The 24426-nt window shown below is 43.0% G+C and overlaps 1 protein-coding gene across 3 annotated transcripts; it reads right to left on the minus strand.

The window, feature by feature from the left end:
- Positions 1 to 378: 378 nt before the first annotated feature.
- sympk (symplekin) lies at positions 379 to 9996 on the minus strand. Of its 3 annotated transcripts, none has more exons than XM_048257881.1 (27): positions 9757 to 9996; positions 9112 to 9225; positions 8944 to 9009; positions 8740 to 8793; positions 8551 to 8624; positions 8317 to 8443; positions 7962 to 8211; positions 7663 to 7833; positions 7305 to 7544; positions 7013 to 7167; positions 6700 to 6850; positions 6216 to 6456; positions 5934 to 6084; positions 4976 to 5211; positions 4557 to 4638; positions 4315 to 4428; positions 4020 to 4167; positions 3753 to 3913; positions 3354 to 3462; positions 2635 to 2735; positions 2448 to 2538; positions 2218 to 2319; positions 1910 to 2097; positions 1437 to 1613; positions 1190 to 1294; positions 793 to 981; positions 379 to 640 (listed from the first exon to the last, which is right to left on the minus strand). In XM_048257881.1, exons 2-27 carry the CDS (start codon positions 9211 to 9213, stop codon positions 473 to 475), a joined length of 3753 nt encoding a protein of 1250 aa, XP_048113838.1. In that variant the 5' UTR covers positions 9214 to 9225; positions 9757 to 9996; the 3' UTR covers positions 379 to 472. The 3 variants fall into 3 exon arrangements, with proteins under 3 accessions (XP_048113838.1, XP_048113836.1, XP_048113837.1); XM_048257879.1 differs by having other exon boundaries at positions 379 to 643; XM_048257880.1 differs by having other exon boundaries at positions 379 to 643; positions 9752 to 9996.
- Between the last annotated feature and the right edge of the window lie 14430 nt (positions 9997 to 24426).

The raw sequence follows: 24426 nt of genomic DNA on the forward strand, positions 1-24426 counted from the left end.
ACTTATTTATATAAAATGGGAAAATACCCGCACTATTATAATCCAATCGGTCATTATTTAGCCTACCATCAAACTTTATCCTTTTCGCCGCACTGGTGATAATTTTTTTTTTTTTATGTGTAAATTATGAGTATTGACAATTCATATTGTAGGTGTTTTACATGCTTTGTCGCTGTTGGGATTTTCTTCGGAATCAAGTGTTTCCTCCAGTCCCACCGATGTAGGTTACTAACTAGTGCTACAGCTCCACCAGGTGGACTTCTGTGAAAGTGCAAGAAAATATTATTTTCTACACAAACAGCGCTCAGCTCAAGGGATACCTCCAATCTTCTCCATCTCTAATGTGCTATTGCAGTTATACCAGGTGTATAGATATTATACAATTCAAAAGATTTTTTTTATTTTGAATATTTCACAATGAACAAAAAACACTATTTCAGCATTTGAAGATCTACATAAAAAAAAAAAAAATTCATTCATCTGCAGCACTAGCATCTGTTTCCATGACGTTTTCCTCTGGCGGTTCGTCTGGTTGCTCAGCCTCATCGGAATGCTCTGGAAGTGCTTCCTCTGTTGGGTTTTCTGCTTCCTGTTCTGGAGGTGCTGGAGAGGCGATTAGCTCCTGCTCTGTGACCTCCTCCTGCTAAAAGGAACACCCGTGAATCCCAGCCCCAACAGGACCACAGCAGAACAGACAGAACATGAAGTAGAACAGCAGATGAAGAACAGGTGGTAGAACAGCAGATAACTCGTTGTCGTGTGAGACACCGGTCCTCTATGTGAGTATCTTACCTGTGGGACAGGCTCAGCGGGCTCTTCCTGAGGGGTGAAGGCTGAGGGGGCCGTCTGCATCGGCTCCTCTGGCTCCTCCGTGCTGGGAAGGTACTGAGGATGGGCCGGCTCCACAGTCTGAATCTCCACCGGGACTTCTTCTGCCTGTTCTGGTAAGATGATCACAGGTTGTGTCGGTAGACTCTGTACCTGGAAGACAGGGAAGAGTAAGGGAAAAACAACAACTTAGCTGTGGTACAATGAGGCTATATCATTTAAATAAACTCTGTCCTTTTTATGGCTACATCCCACAAGTTAACAATGTCCAAAATGTATTCATAAATGATATCTATCTGCTGCTATTTTCCTGGAATATTAAGTATTTTGTCTCTGTGTGTGTTGTTGGAATGTTACACACCTCTGGTTCTTCCACAGGTTCTACAGGTATTGGTTCAGGTTCTGGCTCAGGTTCTTTGTTGTCTGCCTCTAGCACAGTCATGATGGAGGCTGGTATGTGAGCTTGCTGAAAAGCAAGAACAGGGTGGGAAGCTTATGAGCAAAATTTCTCTCAGCATAAAAATGACCAAATCTAACAAAATTACAACGTAAAGACAACACTGGCAAGGGCCAGTGAGGCGAGGGCCGCAGGGCAGGTCAGTGTTTACCTGGTGTGGCGTTAGGGCGTGCACGTGCTGCAGGAGGGGCTCCCTCATCTCAGGGCAGCGCTCAAACATGCTGCTGAGCTGGGGCGGGGGCAGCTGCAGGAGCACGCTAAAGGACTGCGGCTTGGTGCGCTGGCAGCACCGCACAAAGCCCTCCCACACCCGCGGGTACTTCCACACCTGCAGGGAGCAGCACACATCAGGCTATGGGCAACTGTCTGCCAAGAATCAAAAGCTACTCATCTGTAACACTATTAATGCTAACATACATCACTTAGTGATAGTGTATTCTACAAGAGTCTGTTCTCTTCTGGCTTCTTCCAGTGAACTTATATGCTACAATATGATGTTTTAAGCCCATGCACAATTATTATTAGTATTTTAATGGAACTCTGTTCCTCTGGAACACTAGGTAAGTAACTCGCTGTACTCCAGCATGCTGTGGCACCCTTTCTGAGGGCCAGTGTGACCCCCACCTTCTTGGTGATGAGGCGGGACAGGATGTTCATGACAAAGCCGCCCAGCCGCGGGTACATGGTGAGCGACTGCAGGACGGTGCGCATGAGTAGCATGGGCAGAGGGCTCTGGTCCATCAGCTGCTGCATGACCACAGCCAGCACCTCTGACGTGTACACATTCTTTTCCGCAAAGCACAGGTTTGTGGCTACACACACATACACACACACACACACACACACACACACACACAGAAGTTTTATTAGAACAATAAAAGAGACTGTGCACTTGAAAAAGTGTGAGGTAATTCCACAGTGAGATTTATTACCTTTGATTATGGACTTCATGTCACACTTTGTTGAGTCAATATTGTGTAAGGCAATGAGGAGCTCACTAGGCGTCACTGGAGACACTGAGGAACCACCTTCACCTAGAATACAGAGCACAGTTCAAAATATGAGCAACTGACTTCATTATGCAAACACAAATGTGCATTTTTAAAAAAACTAGTGTTGTATGAATCTGAATGTTCCTGGAATGGCAGAGACGAGCACTTACTGTGCTGGGCACAAAGCAGCCGGTTGAAGACTTCCTTCACAACAGTGGGGTTCAGCTTGATCAGTTTGGGCAGAGCCTGAATAACCTCCGTCTGGGTGGACACAAGCACCCGTGGTCAGCTTCAGTATAAAGTTCAGACTGCTTTAAAAGGATGTATAGAACATGGGTAATGTATAGTGAAACCGACCTTCTCAAGTCCATTAATGACAGGAATCAGGAAGCGGATGTCTGCCACTCGTTTGTGATAGAGGTCCCTCACTCTCTCCACTAGCTCTGGAGATGGTGGCACTGTGGGGGAAGTGGAGGTCGTAGGTCAGAAACAGTAAACTAGACCAGTGATTTTCAACCACTGTGCCCGGGGCACACTAGTGTGCCGTGAGAGATCATCAGGTGTGCCACAGAAAATTACCCAAATGTCACTCACTGGTCCAGAAAAGCAACTGTTGCATCAAAGAATTTATAACCACATGCTCTCATTGATTTTATGATTGCACTATTTGTGGTATGCAGGCATTGTACAACGGGGGCCCCATATCCAGTATTCACAGAATCATTACATATCCAGTTCATAACAACAATTAAATTAGATTTGGTCACCTACAAATGAAACAGAGGGCGCTTGTTATATTGAGCAGGTCTTGCATAGAAGCCATAATAAGGCCATATCTGTGTATTATTTTGAAATTTTAGGCTATGGTTTGTTTATTTGTTTCTTCACACAGGATGTTAGTGTGCCGTGGGACATTTCAAGTGTCAAAAGTGTGCCGTGGCACAAAAAAGTTTGAAAAACACTGAACTAGACCATAATGATCTACCTCAATCTTTTTACCGGTTTCATTTGAGATACACGCTGAACAATTTCAAACCTATATTTACGGCATAGACACATACAATGCGTTGAACTACCTTTTTCGGTAAGAATGTTTAGACAGCGGGTAACCAGAGTCTCCGCCCCCTTAGGACAGGTTTCCACCAACAGCAGCAGCTCAGGAGAGTTCATGCCCATTCCTCGGATCTGTGGTCACACCAATGATGTGCAATGAGTGAATGTTATGGGTCAAATCTAACATTGTTTTTCCACAAGTAAGCCATGCAAACAAAAGTACACTGCACAAATTGATTTAATACTAAATAAAAAGTAAAAGCAAAGTATAAAATCGAAGTTAAACGTGAATTACTAACGTAAATACAAATAGGGGAACTACAAACTGTTTACAGCCAATTCCAACCATAGTTTTTCGTAACAAAAGGTAATTGATGGACTGCCACAGAAGAACAAGTTCCTATGCCAAAACTGGGTCTTACCGGCTGCTCTATGACCCGCAAAACGCTTCTCTTGATGTCCGCTATGGCCTCGGTGTAGACGGCCGCCAGCTCGTGCACCAGCTTGTGGTTGAGGGGCAGCAGGGCCAGATACAGGTACAGACACTGCATGACCGTCTCCTCTGTCCAGGGAGACGCCACCTCTGTGGGACAAGACGTTCAATGAGCAAGCAGCGAGCACTGAGTGGACCGTCTTGGAGTAGGTGTCTCGTGTGAATGTCATGAGGGTGGTTCTTTTGGTTTGGTTACCTATGTCCTTGTCTGCTCCGAAGAACATTGAGGGGGGGTTGGGGTGAACCAGCAGCTGCATGTAGTTCAGTGCAAAGCGCTCAATGTAATCCCGAAGCTGGTCCTTCTCATACATGCGCTTGATGAAGGACAGGGCACTAGACCGCACCTAAAAAACCATCCAAAGCAGTTTTACTTGAAACTGCTACTAAAAGCAAGTAGTACTGTTCTCAAATATAATATGCAGGTGGTTATCAGATATTCACGTGCAAAAGCAGGATGATGTGGGAGAAACAGATTGAGTCTGTGAGCGTACCGTTTCCTTCTCGTGGGAGCTGAGATCCAGTAACACATGCAGGTATTGGAACTGTCTGGAGGGGCGCTTCAGGATGAGCTCTTTCAGCGTGGTCATCCCCAGGTACACCCGCGTCTGAACAGACATGCAGAAGAACATACGGTAGTATGTGTATCTCCAATTCCATTTAAAACCCATGTCGGAATGGGTTTCGCGGTCTTTCCACTGTTCCCATAAGCGTGTGACTGAGCAACACTCCTTACCTCATCCTCGCAGTAGCGCCGGATCACCTCCAGGGCAGACTCTGTGATGAGAGGGGCCTCCAACACCAGCTTAGTGAACAGTCTGGAAGAGGTGGAGAAGAACAGAATTACAAACCGCGTGCTACGACAACATGCTGCCCAGGGGTTTGAAAATGTAATACTGGACTATGTATATATAAAAATGTAGAAGTGTGTGACGGGATTGGAACATTTGCGTGTCTTTGTTTGATAAGCAGAAAATACAACTTGTTTTACGACTCTATTCAAAGATTTGTGACTCAGCAATAAGCAATAGAAAACACGTCTTTTCCACCAAACACGACATGAACATAACAGCCCTCTGGATGTGTGTGTGTGTGTGTTAAGGTTTTTGTGTGTGTGTTAAGGTTGTGTGTGTGTGTGTGTGTGTATAATCTTACCCGTCTCTCTGCTCTGGTTTCTCTTGCAGTCCTGAGAGCAGGGTGAACAGGCAGTACTCGTAGCTGTCCAGAGTACTGGATGGCTGCTGGCTCAGATAGATGTTGTACTCCTGATACAGGAGAGCGAAGGCCAGGTCACTACGGTTGCGGATGTCCCCAAGGATGAACTCGAACATGTCCTGCTTCATCGCCCCTTCAAACTGGGTCGCCAACCGGGCCAGCAACTTCACTCTGACCTGGAAAACACAAGGAACAACTTCCATTATCACCCGGAGAGAAGAAATACTCTTTTCTGATTGGCTGGTGGGGTGGCTATTAATTCTGAATAACGGTACATCTATGAAGTAGATCTGGTAAAAAAAAAAAAAAGTTTAATCACCGTTCCATATCAATGCTTATGAATGGTAACTATAACAACCATAGTAGGATGACGGTTGAGCCTGGAAGCAGGCTTCGCAATAATGGAATCAACTGTAAACAAGCTAACTGTCTATGCTATCGCTGTTATAGGGGCAAAGAAAGTTGTACAACAAACTGAACAAGTCGGCTTCTTTCAAAACGGAACCACTTGTTTCCTTTGCATGCTATAAAGGCATGACTATTGCCTATAGTGGCAACCGGGTGATAAGCGGGATAACGGCCTTCGAGGTGTCTGTTATACTGAATTAATGGACTCCGCTGCACGTCGGGGAGTTCTTTGCCTCTCGCCCTCGTCCATTAATTCCATACAACAGGACACCTCGGCGGCCATTATCCCTTACTTACATGGTAGAGGGTGTATATGCATGCACTCCTTGGTTGATCTGCATTGGCCATTAAGTTCCTATAGCTTCATGGGAAGTACGATGGTAAACCTAAGCTCAGTGCTCCATGATGTAGAAAACCACTGATAAAATGACTTGCATTGGGTCACTGAAAAGTAAGATTAAATGATGCTGTTGGAGATTTGATGACTCACATGGGACATGCCACTACGTGCAATGGCTTTCTCCGACTTCAGAATGCGCTGGACTGCCGAGTTGGTCAACTTTGTCATCTGGGCCTCAGTCAAAGGCTGAACCACGTCAGCCAATCGGAACACTTTCTTACGCCCGCTGGAGCCAGCCGTCCTGGAGGGTGGAAGAGTAAGACATCAATGGCCCACCAACACACCATCAACCAACCAGGATCAAGTGAACCAAGTGGCTCCCTCCACCAACACGCTAACTCCTGCTGGTCTGTGTGAGTTTTGAGGACTCACTTGGTCTGTGCAGAGGGCACGATGGGTTCGGGCATTTTCTTGGCCTGGGGAACCTCGTCAGACTGGGGGACGCTCTTCCCCGAGCTGCCCCCGACCACTGAGATGGCCTGGCCGAGGGACACGGCCGACACTTTGCGCTTGATGATGAGGTCTTTCCCGCCGGCCAGCTCTTCAGACGGCCCCTCACCAGAACCGGACTCCTTCCCAGGGTCCTCCGCCCGGGCCTTGAGCTGCTCCACACCTGGGAAAGAAAGAATGATGCCGTTCAAGTGTGTGAAATAAGTGATGGCACGACTGCACTAGCTAATGGCTTTGGAATCACCAGGTTAGATCTATTTAGTTCCACAAAATAAACATGGGATTGCCATTCTGCGGTCTCATGACCTAAGAACTTTAATGGCAATAGGAAAGTTTCAGATACTGTACTGTATATCATATGTGAATGAGGGCATTCGATATTCATACACCCGGATCTTCTCCCCACCTGGTCCGATTCCAGCCGCTGTGATCTGGGTGGCCATCAGCCTGGCCAGATGTTTGATCTGAGCGTCTGTGCCTGCGGACTCCACAGGGGTGTATGTGGCCTGGAAGGAGGCTGGCATGGTGTTTGGCAGGTACACCATGCTGATCAGGACCTAGATGAACAACAGTCAGTCTCTTTAATAAGAATGTACTGAAAGTCTTCTAGTGGAATCTCTCCACTGTTACCAGGGTCTTGCAACTAGGGGCAGTTTGATTGCCAAAACATCATAGCCAGTATGTCATGCAGAATCCATTCTCAATCTCTGGAACCTCACCAGATTGGCAACATTGTCTGGAGACAGCAGGGGGAACAGGAAGTCTGCGGTGACATCGATGGCTGACTGGGTGGGCGGCACGGCTGCAGGCTTGGGAGCGGAGGCTGGGGCAGGCTCCTCCTTATCCTCATCATCCTCGATCAGCGTGGCCGGCTCTGAGGGCAAACAAACACACAACACACATCAGATGCAGGTGCAGTGAAAACCCCCCCCAAAAAACTCTCTGGGCGAGTAACTAAAATCTACAAAGAAACGGCACTGAATATAGCAAACAATATCTGCTCTGACTGACCCATCTTGATCTTCTTCTTGCCCTCTGAGAAGTGCTCCAGGTGCGGTCTCTTGCGCTCTCGGGCGGCGGGCGTGCAGCGGTTGATTTCGTTCTGGTTCATGCCCAAGTCCAGCAGCAGCGTGCTGATCTGGGCCAGGAACTCCAGGCTGGACGGGTGCCGCAGCACGGACACCAGGTGGAGCTTGAGGTTCTTGCGGACACTGCTCACCTGGGACTTGGCCAATGTTGGGGGCAAGTTGGCTGTGGACAGAGAAATGTTAAGTGAACTCACTCACTCACTCACAGCTATTATAACAACAGCACACCACTCATAACATTAGAATTTTCATATGACCATGGCCGTTTGAAATGGACTTACCGTGCAGTGTCTCGTACGCCTGCACCACCTCGGACATGAACATGGGCCGCTGCCGGGCCAGAGTGGCAAGAGAGCCCAGGGCTGTGGTCAGGTTGATGCTGGAGATCGCCGGGTGGACCATGAACTTGAGCAGCTTATCCAGTGCGGACTTCCCTTCCTCACAAAGAGTATCTGCACAGAGGGCCAGAGAAGAAGAGGAATGGTCAGCTTGTTGACCGTACCAATTCTGCACATCCTTAACAAACACATTAGTCACACTTCTGCATAAGAATGGACAGTGCCCAGTTTTCTCTACCCACCATAGCGAATGTATGAATGGTCTCGCGGGATTTTGTCCAGGGTAATATCCCCTTCTTGTTTCTTGGGGATATCAGAGTCGGGTGTCCGTGGCGACAGGGTGATGATCACAGACTCTGTGAACTTGATGGCGTGGGTTCGTATCCCATCATTGTCGGAGTCCAGCATGGCTAGAACCTCTTCCTTCATCTGAGTGACCATGTTCCAGCAGGCCTCCTGCATGTCTGAAACCATCTTGGGCCGCATCAGCCACTGGACAAAACACAAACAGGATTCAGTTATTCTAGTAGTAGTATTATTCAATATTATGTAGCATACAGCATAGACTGGGGTTTTGTGATTGGAATGTGATTTTACCTGAAGAGCTACTTTATAAAGCTGAGTAAGTGTAAGAATGGCTTTCTTCTGCACATTCACACTTTCATCCTTAAGTAGCATATTCAGATTGGCTATAAGCTTCAATAGAAGCTCATTGTCCCTTTTGCTGTTGAACAAAGTAAACAATGTTAGAAGATAAACATAAGGGTAGTAGTACATGATCACTCGAGTTATTTACTTTGAAGTCACCTAAAAAAATAAAAAACAACTTACCATGCTTCCTCTATGAAGCCAATGACAAATTTCCTTACTTCCATAGATTTATCTGTCTGAAAAGCTATTATTTCCTGTAAGAATGACCAATATCCATGTCATGTTTATGTATTGATGGAGGATTCAAGTAAATCTACTTTTAAAAGACAACCATATAAAGACTCTGAAGACTTGTCAACAAATACTCACATCAAGAAAGTTGTCAAGCAGTGAAGGATCCTTATTGATGATAAGTTCCTGGACCTAAAAGGTAACACCAATTAGTAAACATGTTCACACACTTGCACATATTTTTCACCTTTAATACAAACAACATCTTGTGCACCCCATTTAACGACTTAATTCCATTATTCAATGCCTTCGTTCGAACACATAGCCATGTAAAAACCACACCTGCTTCAGGTCTACAAGTTTATTTTCTGTAGTTCTCAGTGCAGCTTGGTTCAGAAGATCCACAACCTGTCAAAATGACACAACAGCTTTGTCAAAGTGCCTCAAGAGTACAAAAGGTTTGTCTGTGCAGCTATGCAGACGGCAATGTACATTGTTTGAAAGTGGTACCTTTTCACTGGTGGTCATATCTAAAGCAATATCCTCTCCACTGGCGGAACGGGATGCCGCACTTGACCTCAGCTCAGGACCCTGACCGTTCCCTGAGGCCATCTTGGAAGTTTCCTTGGTGACAACAAGTAGTCCTATTTTATTAATGCATTATTGAATAGAAGGTTCCCACTATATGGCATAGAATATAACATAATGATTAAATCAAGTTTTCTTTTGTACCTAAACTCTTAATGCATCTCATAAATTCCTGGAGAACAACATAAGATACTCTCACTGATTGAACAATATACCATTCATCCCTTCACCCTGAAAAGTTATCTGAGTGTCTTCAGGTAAGTGGATTCTGCCGCTAATCAGCTGTCATTACATAGTAATTCAATGCCATGTTAAGTCAGAGCAACATCTCAAACTTTCTAACCATTTGGAAAGATAACTTAGACCGTGATCAAACACATCAGTAAGTCAGATGACTGAAGCCATAACACAAGTGCATTAAGCTGGATATTGCTAGCTAACCTAAGGCCTATATCAAGCTAGAGGCTATTCTACACCGGTCATTACAATATTAACTAGTAGTAAACTATCCTGTAAGCTAGGCTATTAATGATCAAAGTAAATATTTTTTTTAAATGCTCACCTTACCTGGTCGCTTACAAACTGAATGTTAGCTATATGGCTAACGTGGCTAGCAATCGTGACGCAGGTCAGTCAACTGTGATGTGATTAGTAAAGAGTTTTAGTAACAACAATCTAGGAGAGTGCCATCCCTATCACACAAAAATATATAATCCACAAAGGTACATGTCAAAGTAATTCACTGAAAACTATTAACTACACTACATGGCACACACACAGTAGCCTACTGTGTACTAGAAGCGCCATATTTTTCTAGCAAACGAAGAAACTGTGTGTTGGAATTAATTACAGCAAATGATATTGCGCCACCAATTGGCCTGGAGTGAAAAATCAAGTTCACTGAGAACATGGGAACAGGGAAGTGCCTACAAATTTTGCAAATGATCAGAGTTGTTTGATATATAAAGTATCTGAAACCCACACTTGAATAGAAGTACAGATATTTGATCAGAACATGACTTAAGTAAAAATCTATAAGCATACCACTTAAGTAGCCTAGCACAAAAGTCTTAAATGATATATTATTGACACTACTTAAGTAGCCTGTGACAAGCCCATAATAAAACATACTTAAGTACTGAAATTAGATGTAGGCCTACAAAGTACTAGTAAAAGCTTTCGATGCCAGGTGGGATGACAACTCCCTCTCTTCGCTATGCTTTTAATAAAAAAAGAAAGCAGTCAGAACTTTGGATAGGCTATGCAGCACCTTAAAACTTGGTGCCTACACTTCATACACAATGTCCTCGAAGCCTGAACAAAGGTATGGCTGCCATTCATTTACTGTAGGCCTACTGTACCCTTTAATAGACCTATAATAAAGTTTATCCAACATGTTTAGAAGGGCAGCTACAACATCACACTCCATAAACACACTATGGAAGCCTAAACAAGAGTGCTATTAATGAATTTTAATTTAATTCAGCTCCTTACAACAGCCTATAGGCCTTGGTGTGCTATGTCTTAGCTATATTTGCTAGGCCTTAACTGTCACTATGTTTTCATTCATTGCTGTGTCCCGTGGTGACATCAGGTCAGAAAATCTTTGGGTTGCAAGTATCTAACATGCTGAATGTAAACTGTGGCTTTTGTTTTCATTAGCACATTATTTTAAGCTACTTTCAATGCTGCTAATGAAAATGTAGTGGAGTAAAAGTATACATTTAATTAAAAAAATGTAATGAAGTAAAAGTAAAGTAGGAATAAAGAAAGTAGGAAGAAAAGTAAAAAATCAAGATATAGATACAGATAATACTCCCCATTCATACTTAAGTATTGTACTTAAGTATCTCTGCAAACTTGATACTAGTCTCATTTAAGGGACCTGGGTTGGAATCTATAATCTCGTTAAAGCCATCATGCATATGCAAATATCCTCAACTGCAGTAACACACACAAGTGAGGTGATACTTCTGTCAAATGTGCTGGTCCTGCTGGAGCAGATATGACTTTACTTCTTTTTTCGTTGTTCATTTAATTGCACCTGCTGTGCTCATCTTTAACAAGTCAAAACAGTATTTCTTTGAAGGTATTGGCTGTATCCTGGGCAAATATAATTTGTTTCAGCGTTCAGGCTACATAAATTGTTTTTGTGATCAATTATTTATATATTTTCTTGCAATCATTGTTTACACATTGGAGGGGAAACACCTTCACAGGAGGAAAAAAAAAGCAAGGCCGGTTACAGCATCATTACAGATATAACAGAAGCACAGTGAAGTGTTGCTTATTCTGATGCCTGCTTCCCCTCCCCTCCCCATGTCCCCCCTCCCTCCAACCCACCCAGCCCAATGCCCACCCTCCAACCCCTAACATGATTCGCTCAAGGTATTGAACAGTTAACAGACACATAAGGAGGAAAGAAAAAAAAGAGCAACACAAAACACACACACACACACACACACACACACACACACACACACACACACACACACACAAACACACACTCAACCCTTTCCCCCTGCCACCCAGGAATCTCCTTTCCAGTGTAACCATACAGTAGATATTTCCTAGAGTATTAGAGAGAGATGCTAAGTTTGACCTTATCTACATCATGTCATTTATTTTCTCTAAGAGCTCTGACCAGCAATCAATATGAGAGGTTTTAGCATAATGTAAATGTGCTGTAGAGAGCTCTAGCTGAGCAATGTCCTGTTAAGAAGAGAGCCATTTCCTCACTGACAATGCATGTGGTGGTTTCCAGCGACAGACTATCATTCTTTTAGTGGCTGTCAGACCAGCCAGAAGAAGACGCCTATTGTTTATAGTTTGCTTTAGGGACGATGTGTCATTGAGTAGAAGCAAACATGGTGAGAGAGGGATGGGTACTTTGATAATACTAGACATGATGGATGAAACACTATGCCAAAATCTATTACTGTCCATGTAACCTCTGGACACTGCCACACCATATGGTGAAAAGTAGCAATCAGGCTACATTTCACAATGTTGTCTTTAATTGTGAAATGTAGCTTAGTTGTAGACAGTTATTTAAATTTGATTGTTTCTTAAAGTTGTTAGTTACATGGCAGGTTACTACGGGTCATTTTCACCTCTGATGTTCATGAAGGTCAATATTCCACCAGTAGAGGTCAGTAATACCTCAGAATAATATTTCCGGCAATGCCTTTCAGAAGATAGCAGTTCTCCTTATCCTTATTTTTATCCTGTTAGTAACATTTAGCCCACTTTAGATGTTAAGAAAATTCCTGCCTAAATGAGATGCGATGATTGAGAAGAGATAAAGAGACGATAATCTATCCTGAATAATGCTTTTGATGTTTATCATTTTAGAGCTATGTTCTGTCCCCTTGTCCAGACAATCCCCAAGAGCAAGACAATTAGAAATGTTGCAGACTTTTCCATGACATCTTTGAATAGGTTATGTTTTTAAAAACCATTTTGTATTTTTTCTAAGAGAAGCAGCCTTACTCAGAGTCTCTGGAAAGCTCTGAAAACCTGCCTTGTTGAATACAAAGAGCTCCACAGACCTTCAGTTTGAGTAAGGTCAGCTTTTTTCCTGTTGCTAAGGCTTCTAAATGGAAAATATCAAACGAGATGGACTTGTCCTTGTGTTTGTTTATGTGTGTGTGGGAAATGGACTCAAAACTGGACTTTTTGATTGTGTGGGAAAGCAATCATGTCCGAAAGATTTCTATTTTATATAGGTCAGACTCTTTTTGGAAACTTCTGTCTGTGAAAAGGTTTGTTCTGCAGGTTGGTATGAGGGTTTCCTTCAGTAATCATTATTCCATAAGCTTGTCAGCTCCAACAAGGCCTAATATTTATGTTTTGAACAGTGAAACAGAACAAAAGGGCTATTTTTAGCCTTGTTTTCACATCTGGGTATCATCAGCAGTCATGCGTTTTCACTGCCGTACTACAGCAGATGACGACCCGGGCAGCTGTGACATGTGATAGGAGGTCTGCTGTGTGATCTGTGGTGGATCATGATGTATGACTACGTCATCCTATTTCACAGTTAAAACTACTTTGACATTGAGATGTTGTCAAGTTTTCTTGTTTGGGTTTGGTGAATGTTGTTGCTTAGTCCTGTCATAACCAGCATACAGGTAAACTATACTGAAACAACAGTATAGTATAATAACAGTATAACAACTAACAAAATCCTTACAAAAACAGCACACGGCTGATAAAAGGGGCAGCCATGGCCCACTGGTTAGCACTCTGGACTTGTAACTGGAGAGTTGCCGGTTCGAGCCCCGACCAGTGGGCCGCAGCTGAAGTGCCCTTGAGCAAGGCACCTAACCCCTCACTGCTCCCGAGCGCCGCCGTTGAAGCAGGCAGCTCACTGCGCTCGGATTAGTGTGTGCTTCACCTCACTGTGTGTTCACTGTGTGCTGTTTGTGTTCCACTAATTCACCGATTGGGTTATATGCAGAGACCAAATTTCCCTCACAGGATCAAAAAAGTATTTAAATAAAATACTTGTAAAAGTCATGTTTTTTGGCCATATAGTTCACAAAGTCTTATGGTTTTTCTCTTACATTTTATACAAGGTGGTCATACCTGGACCACAAAACTAGACAGTGCATTTATCAGTGGCTAGTTGAAACTACAGGTGTGTTTATCTGTCCTTTACATGGCATTCAAATTCATTTGTAGATGATACCAGTCCTGATTACCTATACCAACATCCTTTTAGAAAGTGGCAAATTGTTGTTATTGTTTGTTTAAAGTTAGTGCCCGAGTGCATATGCTGTTGGGGTATAGAGGGAGTAAACAAGGTCAGTTGGCCTCTCCCAGCTAACATAATGGGCAATGTCTCATCCTGACAGGTGCCTCATCACATCAGTATGTTAAAGCCTGCATCCCTTTGTCAATAGGCATTTTAATGGCTTTGCGCGCAGTCATGCCACAGGTTGACTTTGAGGACAGCCAAGGTCTGTTCAGGTCACACAGTGTAGCATTCTTGGCAAAGTAAACTTTGCATTGATGAATCTGTTGGGTTGATTATACCAGCAGTAGGAAGAGGGCAGTGTGTGACGTTGAGTCTGCGGTCATTCTCGGTGGCGGCCAGCCTTTGTTCTCACCCTTCGTTGGTTGTTCCCCAGATTAGTCCTATTTACCCATGACTGCTGGCAGTCATGAAAGGCAGGCATTTCAACTATTTTTAATTGCACAGAGCCACTTTCAGTTCCCACTGTCAAGGCAGTGTGAGCATTTGTTTGCTATCCGTCAAGGCCAAAGCAGAGCCATACAGACACAAATTAAATTAGGCTTTGAAAGGCCCTTATTCACTGTTGGCCCTCAGAGTTTCTACAGTATGTGGCTGTCCCACAGCAAAACTTCAATTATGCGTCTCATCAATTTACTACACTCATTAACGGCGTGTCCCCATAAACTATTCACAGAAATAAATCTTGGCTGTTCTGCCTGCTATAGAACAAAAAAGAAAGGCACAGCAGACAATGTGGCCAAAAATGAAATATTCTCAATATATTACCGTCTCCCTAGTCCAGCAAAGCTGTAAAACTGACAAAGGAAAGGGTCATTTTTTTCTTGACTGAGAAAGATTTACTAGGCTGTGGCTCAGTTTTTTCTAAATTTCCTGGACTGGACACAACCAGTCATGTTCTGAATATGTGGATTTTGACAGAATCTCATGAATCATGACAGTGCAAATGCTCAATACTAATGGCAGACAGAGTAAATATTTAGCTCCAGTGCTATTCTGTGTAAATATTCAGTGGGATGGTATGTCTCAGGGGACTGTATTATTACACAGGACAGAGAGCATACAGTGGCGGTTTTGTGTGGCCCTTTCCTCATATTTAGGCAACCCCCTCTTGGGGACAAGTAGATTTTCTTGTAATACCACAGTTTTTTCCCTTTTCCTTACGAAGCCCAGAAGACTCTGGAGATTATTGCAGGACAGCAGAAAAAACGTCATGAAATGGAAGCTGCTCCCCTTGAACTATCTGTCATGTAGGACCAATGCAAGCAGGAAGGAAGTAAAGTAGAAAGTAAAAGTCATTTACCTGTGCACTTCAGTGATTTGACCAATCTACCTAATATACCTGACAGTAAATGGTTGAAACAAATATGTGATAGGATTTTTAGGCTACTTTCTGAGGCCAGACTTTTGCACCTCTGCAAGCAGTTAATGATCCAGATTGTCTGTCACTATTCTAGATCAATGGGTAAAGGAGTAAAGGAAAAGACACACTAACAATGAAGTGTATGAATCCTATTGGAATGGTATTCCAGATAGTATAGCAATTTGCTAACATTTAGCAAGCCTGTTCTTTATCAAGAACAACAACAAGCGGTCTACAGAGGATGCAATCTGCTCTGCCCTCCACCCAGCCCTCACCCACATGGAAAAAAGAGACTCATATGTGAGATTGCTGTTTATAGACTTCAGTTCTGCATTCAACACCATAATACCACAACAACTCATCTGCAAACTTGACAAACTGGGACTCAGTACCTACCTCTGCAACTGGCTACTGGACTTCCTCTGTCAGAGGCCCCAAGTAGTAATGCGTGTTGGCAACATTACCTCAAGCAGCATCACACTGAGCACAGGGGCCCCCAAGGCTGCGTGCTCAGTCCGCTGCTCTTCACCCTGCTGGACGATGACTGCACTGCAACCTACAGCAACAATCACATAGTGAAATTTGCTGACGACACAACTCTGGTGGGTCTCATCACCAAGGGCGGCGAGACTCAATACAGGTTGGAGGTCGACCATCTGACCACGTGGTGCAGGGACAACAACCTCCTGCTGAACGCCAGCAAGACCAAAGAGATTGTTGTTGACTTCGGAGAGGTCACACCCAACACCTGCCACTGACCATCGACGGTGCTGTGGTGGAGAAGGCGAGCAGCACCAAATTCCTGGGGTGCACATCAGTGAAGACCTCTCCTGGACCACCAACACTGCATCACTGGCTTAAAGAGCTCAGCACCGCCTGTACTTCCTAAGTGGAAACTCAGGTGAGCAAGTGCTCCACCAGCCATCATGACCACATTCTACCGAGGCACCATTGAGAGCATCCTCTCCAGCTGTATCGCTGTGTGGGGTGGAAGCTGCACTGAATACAACAGGAAAGCCCTGCAGCGCATAGTGAACACAGCTGGAAGGATTATTGGTGCTTCACTCCCCTCCCTGAAGGACATTTACACCACCCACCTCACCAAAGGCGACCAAAATTGTGAGTGATGCAAGTCACCCCGCTCACAATCTGTTTGATCTACTGCCCTCTGGGAAGAGGTACAGAAGCCTGCGCTCCCGCACTACCAGACTCACCAACAGCTTCATACACCAAACTGTAAGGATGCTGAACTCTCCCTCCTCTCCCCCTCCACCCTCAGCTACATAACATCCTGGACATTGGACCCACAATGGCCGCCTGCACTACTCCACTTGCACACTTGCACACTTATACACTTTACAACTTGGTGTTGTTGTCCTGAAAACACAACACTTCTGCTGCTCTTACATAACTTGCACCACTATGCCACTTTCTTTCTTACTTAGGTCAAACAGAACTACCCAAGCCTTTTATTGGCCTGACTTTGCACTAGTATTATATTGACTGTCTATGCACAATTTCAACCAAATTTTGCTGCTCTTATTTTTTCATTATTATATGTGCCCTCTTATTTACTTATTTACTTACTTTTTTGTTTACTTGAATGTTATGTTTGTCTGTGGACTTAAATTGGTAAAATATGTCTTGTCTTCACCGTGGGATAGTGAGAAACGTAACTTCGATCTCTTTGTATGTCTGGAACATGTGAAGAAATTGACAATAAAGCTGACTTTGACTTTGACTTTGACTTTAGCCTACTTGGATGCTGTACGTTGAGCTAAAACAGAAAACATAAAATCATCCACTGGAATCTATGACTAAAACAAGGCAAATACAAACAATTAGGGCCTCCAAACAGTGTGTTCTTTTTGCTCCTTTCTTCAGATGAATGGCTGACTCCTGGTTACACACTGACGTCTCCTGGCTGTAGCGTGAAGGACCCAAAGCCCACTTCACACCTGCCTTAAGGATGCTCTTGTCTTCTGACAATGCTAACAACATAAAAGTTGAGGCTGCGGAAAATTGGCACAGTGGGTGACCTCCTACATAACAGTTTCGCTGGTGAACTGTACTGTTGCATTGCTTTTTTGCAATTCAATTTCGAATTACTTTCACATGAGATGGCATTTGTCTTTTCAGCTGCGTAATACCTCTTTTAAAACCCTGGGTATAGTTTGCGCATATTTGGTTTGCTGCCGTTCACTGGGGCCTTTTCTCTGGTAGTATTGAGGCTTTCAGCCAGTCTGGCAATATTTCAGCTGTGTGCTATGCAACTGAACCCTGCTCTACATCAAGTGTCAAAACTGCAGTTTTGGAGGAATTATTTGCAGTTCTGCAGGAAATTTCACCTCCATCTATGATTTGCTATTTTTCCATAGGCCTACTTGTTTTTTAGATTTATTCCGACAGGTTTGGCATTGTCAGTGAATAAGCTAGGTGTTAGCATTCTACAGTTTAAACATGTGATCCTTGCTAGAATGAAACAATCCACTCTGTGCTATTCTTTTAAAGCATGTTATTAACAAGATGGCCAAACATGCCATTATAGTTTTAAAACCTGTCATAGGCTATATAAAGCAGATATAATACGAGAGGTAGGTTACACATCCTTTTCATGTTGCATGTTGTAATTGTATGTTGGACTCATATGTACGCACATGCATTAGGACCTGGTTGTCATGGGACCCATGGTTACAAGGGATAACCTTCAGTTTGAACACAGAATCAATAAAAAGCATCATGAAAAACTAGAATATGGATGAACTGAGCCCCCAGGAGGCCTGAACAACAGAAGCAGCGGAGGGCATGATTGTGTATCACAGATTCAGAGCATTTGTGACATCAATATTCCCTGGGGAAGCCCCTGGTTATCATTCAACTGTGTTAGATAAAGGGAGGAAGCTGATAGCCACAGAGCGTCCACTACCAGCAGAGTCAGCAGAGTTGACCACGTGCACGGAAGCCCCACATCTCTCCCACCCCATCTGCTGTTTCACCTGGCCATGCTCACTTCCTGTCCAGCCCCATGATCCTCTTATCTCACCCATGCGTCACCATCACACGTCACAGTCACAGTGCACTAATGATGCAAACAGCAAATGATGATGCAAAAGTGTTTCAATTACAAAATAGTTTGAAATACGTATTTTAAATACATGTATTAGAAATACTGTCCATCCCTAGTAACATGGTAAAAAGATGAAAATGACTTGATTTTACTTTCAATTCCTTTTACATTCTCCAAGGTATTAACATTAACATTTTTCAAAACTCCATGTAAGACGTTTCTGTACATAAATGTAAGCACAGTGGCAGTAGTAATGCAATATTTAGAAAATGTAGGCTAGCCTACTCTTGTACTTGTACTCTTGATACTCAAGTACTTTTAAAAACAACTTTACTTCAGTACTTTTACGTAGACATATGACTGTTGTACTTTTACTTGTACTTGAGTAAAATTTAGCAAAGGGTATCTGTACTTTTACTCAAGTAATGAAGCTGTGTACTCTGTCCGCCTCTGCATGTGTGCGAAAGAGTATGTGTGTGTGTGTGTGTGTGAGAGAGAGAGAGAGAGAGAGAGAGAGAGAGAGAGGACAAAGAGCAGTGAGATTACAAAAGCTCTCAAGAGATTATTGCCCGATAGCATGCTTTCCAGGCAACAAGTGTGCAATGCCGTGTCGTAAAGCTGTAAAGTGGCTAACAAACTGACCTGAAAAACAGCCCCACAGCCATTTGGGAGTCATAAACAATGCAGCTTCATAGAAATGGACGAAGCTTCTGTTCCCGGCACCCAGTTCACAAGCCCATTGCACACATGACCTGATGGACACAGAGGCCAACTGTGTATAGGATTCTCTAATGAATGTGACTTTCTATGAATAAAAGCAGCTTCATCAGTGGCCATAAACTCAGGACCACTCAGTCGGTGAGGGCCGTGCTGTTTGCATTTCTGTGGCCAGGGTCCGCCAGCGCCATGTCTGCTCTGAGTCATCGCAATCATCAAATGATTCATCGCCAACATTCGATGGAGATCGTCCTCCATACGCCCTGCTTGTAATATGTTTCAGTTCCATATGCACTTGATGAATGCTTTCCCAAGAAATACAAAGTAGATATAGCTGTGGCCCCCCTAAAAATGTTAAGTTGTTTTATTCCAATGTACACTATATGTGCAGCTAATGTTCATTAGATTGAGAGAGTTAAAGAGGCATTAGGGGATCAAGCCAGACGTACATTTACACCAAACGCCAAAGAAAGCACAATTGGCACTGTTAAAATCTAGTCAGCTTACTATCTGATGTGTTTGGCAATATAGGCCTGAAGGTGCCTGGAGTAGATATTGTTCTAACACACAGGATCTCTGAATTGATCACAGAGCTGAATATGAATCACAACCATGGTTATTACTCTCACATGGCCATATAGCATCACAATATGGGAGAAGCCTTTGTGATGTGGCTGTAAGAATACATAAAGACAGCTCCACTGTGGAAATTAGCTCTGTATTTACAGAGGAGTTTATACTGCATGTGTACTTTTTAATTTTGTAAGGTTGGCTCTAGTTAAACATATCTTAAGGTCAAGGGTGGCAATTATACCTTTGGTTAACACAATCCTGCAAGTTTTTCTTTTTTAAAAAAAAAATCAAGATTCTGACAAATGGCTGTGCTAAAAACTAAATAAATCTTGGAAACAAGCCAACAGCGTTTGACATGACGTTGTTGCTTTGTGACATGCTTTACAGCTGTTGGCTTGTCCCTGTCCCCTTGTCCTCCATCGGAGGCTTCTTCGTCTGCAGGTCTTTAATTAACACCTGAGTCCTTTGTTTTGACACGTTCTGTGGTTGCCAAGCACCAAAGCATGTGTGGAAAGGCATTACTGGAGGTGACCCAGGACCAGCACAGTGTTCTTCTCACTGTCTCCAAGGAGCATTTACGTCCCCACTGATACTGTAATATACTTAAGTGTGTGTGTGTGTGTGTGTGTGTGTGTGTGTGTGTGTGTGTGTGTGTGTGTGTGTGTGCGTGTGTGTGTGTGTGTGTGAAACAGTACTTATTGTTGACTACTATTGCTCCTTGCAGTACTATTGCAGTCCTTAGTTGTTCTAACAGAATAGACAGATCGGGCATAGTCAGAGTTAGGGATGTAACGATTACAGGTATAATGGTAAACCGTGAGAGAAAGTGGAATAGAACATTATGTCCAATATTCCAATTTATGGTTTAATGTTCTGGATTATGTCCAATATTCCAATATGTGGTTTAATGTTCTGCATTTCTCATTAGTGAGTCACTTTGATTCTAAAAGTATGATTCTATGTAATGACTATATGATATCTGTACTGTCCCTGTGTATATCTGTGTGTGACTGTATTTAGAGATATGATTATGACTTTGCAGTGTTTCACTGTTCTGCATGGCTGCGTCAGTAGCTATCTGCTCCGGATTCCCAGGCTGCCACTAATCAGGGTCTGATTCAGTGTAGTCCACGTGAGATGGGATGACCAACGCCATCTCCCGTCAGCCTGGAAGGATACTTAAACTCTAACTATTTCCTTGTCTAGTTAGAGCAGCTGATGGATCTTTAGGTGAAGTCATGCTGTCTCTCCCTTGATGCGCATCATTGTAAATAAACTCTGTTCCTGATTTTTCATACTATTGGTCTGACTGGGTCTCTATTAAATCTATGGTATCAAAATTACCATCAACCGCGATAAAAATGTTGACGATTACAATTACCGTTTTCATTATAAATATCCCGATTATCACTGCTGATTACCACGGTGTGGAAACCGTGCGTTTAATCCTTCCCAGCTTCATCCAAGCCGGCTTTTGACATACAGTAGGCCTGGTACAATGAAACAAAACTGGTACCCTACTGATTCTGTTATCTACTTGATGAATTTAACTGTGGCCAATTAAACATGACCAAGGAAAAAGTGAACGGGACAACACACAATGTCACGGTAACGTTATGCTATGAATTAACAATGCTCAGCTCAGCCAGGTTTGTTTGTCCAGTCAGGATGTAGGCTTATGAATGTGAATGAAAATATGCCCTTCTTCAGTAGCAATTCTTCAGGGCCACCTTTAAATGCACCAGAATAAAGGAATCACATCTACTCAGTAACAATTTTTTTACCCTCCCTCAGCACCCCCTCTATGAGCAACCCCAGGTGAAAATGAGTTCCAGCATCCCTTTGATAAGGTTTTGCCTATATATTGGAATATAATTTATGCTGTCACACTTTTTGAAACTTTTTCAGCTTGTGTAGGCCTATTAGTGCTTTCTGAACATATTGAACACACTTTTAAAAATACCGCGATAATACCGAAAACCGTTATAATTTTGGTCACTATAACCATGAGGTTAAATTTTCATGCCGTTACATCCCTAGTCAGAGTGAAACGGCTCATTCTTTACGGCTTGAGAGTTACAGATACTGGGTTTCTCTGAAACTCTGAGGGCCAGATGTACTAACGCTTTTGCGCCCACTTCAGACATATTTGTTTCGCAATGTGCATGTAAAATCATTGCGAGGTATGTACAAACAGGCCGCAATGATGTAAAAGTGCAAACTCGCGGGAGCTGAAAGTGGCATATTGCGTTTGTCATGTCATGCATATGCATTCATGGGAGGATCCAGGGGAAAGTGGGAGTTTAGCGTAAAAAGATGGGAGGGGAAGAGTAAAGAGCGCCTAATTATGTATTCCGCGGTATGTACAAAGACTGCTCCTGAAAGCGCCGCGTATATTCTCGCCTAAATACTTCCATGTGTAAAAGCAGGTGTTAATCCAAATTGCAGTTCAATGCGTCAATAAGAGAACCTTTCAAAGACAACAGAATCACTGTTTTGTGGTGAAAGTATTTGTACTACCATAAGCAACCTCAACTTTTATTGGCCTTTCGAATGGCTTACTTTCACTTTCACATCATTCACTTAAACTTTCCTACTCGCTAGACTTGACCAATCTTCCATAGCCTACGTGCACAAGTAGTTTGAGTAAAACTACTGATCTTCATTATCTACCTGCTTGTTTACATCTTATCATGTATGGTATTATTTCATGATCGCTAGCCTAAATGTTTGATTCTTTTTAATGTTGTCATCAGTTAACTTCATTCAACTGCGCTTGTATAGGCTCTGCCATTCAGTTGTGGACGTTCGTAAATTGCGTTTATGGGCGGAGAAAGGCAGAGAAAGGCGCAGTTTACACTAAGGATTAAACGATTGATGAATACGACGCAAACTTGGGTCTGACAGCGTTCGCAATCTGCGGTGTGTCCATGGCGCTGATAACGCTACGTTCGCAAATGTACGTACATCTGGCCCTGAGTGTTAATTATTGGGCGTTAATCAAGGATTTGAACCCTGTGGTCAGGCATTTTGGCCCAGAAAGGTAATATATGTGTGCGTGCACAGTATGGGACTACTTCAAGTATTTCGATAAAGTGCTGCTGTTCACTGGGTGTTTGACTAGTATCACTATCACTAAGTAACCTTTTTAAACACTTTTAAACTATTGCCCTTTTATGCTTTTATGTACAGTACTATTACCTTGTGAGGTTTATGCTTTCTTTCTTATTCTTTACTTTTTAAACTGTTCTTTGATTATTGCCCTTCTATGCTTTGATTAGCTATTATCTATTTCTGTTTGATTTTGTTTATGTAAAGCACATTGAATGACCTCTGTGTTAGAAAAGCACTTCATAAATGAACATGACTTTACTTGACTTAAACAATACTTAATCCTTTAATTACCATTATTATTTTTCATCTGGAGATGACACAACACAATTACTGAAATACAGTAGGCTTTCTTTTGTCTTTGGAGTTGATAAGCAAGATGGGTGAAGGCTCTTATGAAATAACAAACTTTTATGATATAACAAAGTGAAATGATAAATTATGACAGTGTTGTTATAATCACATAATCTCTTCCTTTTTTAGTAACATTGTTATGAAGAACATATTTCTATGCCTTGTAAACTAGAAGGAGAATGACGGGAGCAAGGAAGAGACAGCAATAGCCTGTACTTCTTTCACTGCCAGATAATTATAGATTCACAACAAAAGCTTGTTTCTCTAGCATCTCTCTCTCTCTCCTCCTCCTGCTCTTCCTGTCTCTCCCTTACTGCGTTTGTGTGTGTGTGTGTGTGTGTGTGTGTGTGTATATCAACTGGTCTTTGTGAAGACCTTGCAGCGCTTTTGATGTGTGTGTGTGTGTGTGTGTGTGTTCCCTCTGCTGCTAACCGGCTGTCAGAACCATTCTCTGCCCACCGCTCATAAAGCTGCTCCCCTTTTTTTCCGTCCTTGTGGCCATCGGATGTAAAGGTCAACCCATTAACCCAAAGGTCAGGCTGAAACTGCATGATGCATGGTTCCAATCACGCTGGAACCATAAAATAAAATGTGAAATGAACTATAATGAGATCACCTATGGCAGGTAGCACAGGAGCAATATATACGGAGGGCATGAGGCAAAATATTTTTTGCCACAATTAAATTTTATATACTGGATTTAAATGAAATGGCCATTTCTTGAATAACCTTTGTTCAATATAGGGTAGTCTTTGAGCTTTCTGACTGTTTTTCTTGTCAAGGCTTTCTCCCTATCTGTTTACTGCAGTGGCAAGGCAAGCACTGAATCAGCAGCCAGATGGGTCCTTTGTCCAGGCTCTCACTCCACAATATATGCAGCTTTCCCTCCACTCAGCGAATGGCCTTCATTGCAATCACATTCACATTCCTTGATTCACATTCAAGGATTCTCTGCTAGACTGCCACTTTGTCAATATGTGTGTGTGTGTGTGTGAGAGAGAGAGACAGCGAGAGAGAGAGGTGTGTGTGTGGGTGGTGTAGGTGGGTGGTTGACTGTGTGTGTGTGTGTGTGTATGTGTGTATGTGTGTGTGTGTGCACCCTGCACATCTAAAGGCTCTAATTGTTAATCAATAGGCAGCTTTTCCTCACCCTCTCTTTTTCTATGAGTCTCAGTCCCTTTATTTTACTCTTTTCATTTATCCCTTCCTCTCTCACACACACACATTTTTCTCTGTCCACACGGCTTGTGTTTCCTTGGAGAATTGATCTCCTTAAAACAATGCAATGCCAGA

Source organism: Alosa alosa, chromosome 11 (genome assembly GCF_017589495.1).
Source record: "Alosa alosa isolate M-15738 ecotype Scorff River chromosome 11, AALO_Geno_1.1, whole genome shotgun sequence".
In the NCBI taxonomy this organism is placed as follows: Eukaryota; Metazoa; Chordata; class Actinopteri; order Clupeiformes; family Clupeidae; genus Alosa; species Alosa alosa.

Excerpts from the sequence above, each read along its gene's own strand:
- sympk (XM_048257879.1), bottom strand. The coding sequence starts at position 9,213 with ATGGCCTCAGGGAACGGTCAGGGTCCTGAGCTGAGGTCAAGTGCGGCA. Across the intron at positions 4,168-4,314 it reads GCTCCCACGAGAAGGAAACG|GTGCGGTCTAGTGCCCTGTC; the intron begins GTACGCTCACAG and ends ATGGTTTTTTAG. Across the intron at positions 3,914-4,019 it reads CGGAGCAGACAAGGACATAG|AGGTGGCGTCTCCCTGGACA; the intron begins GTAACCAAACCA and ends CTTGTCCCACAG.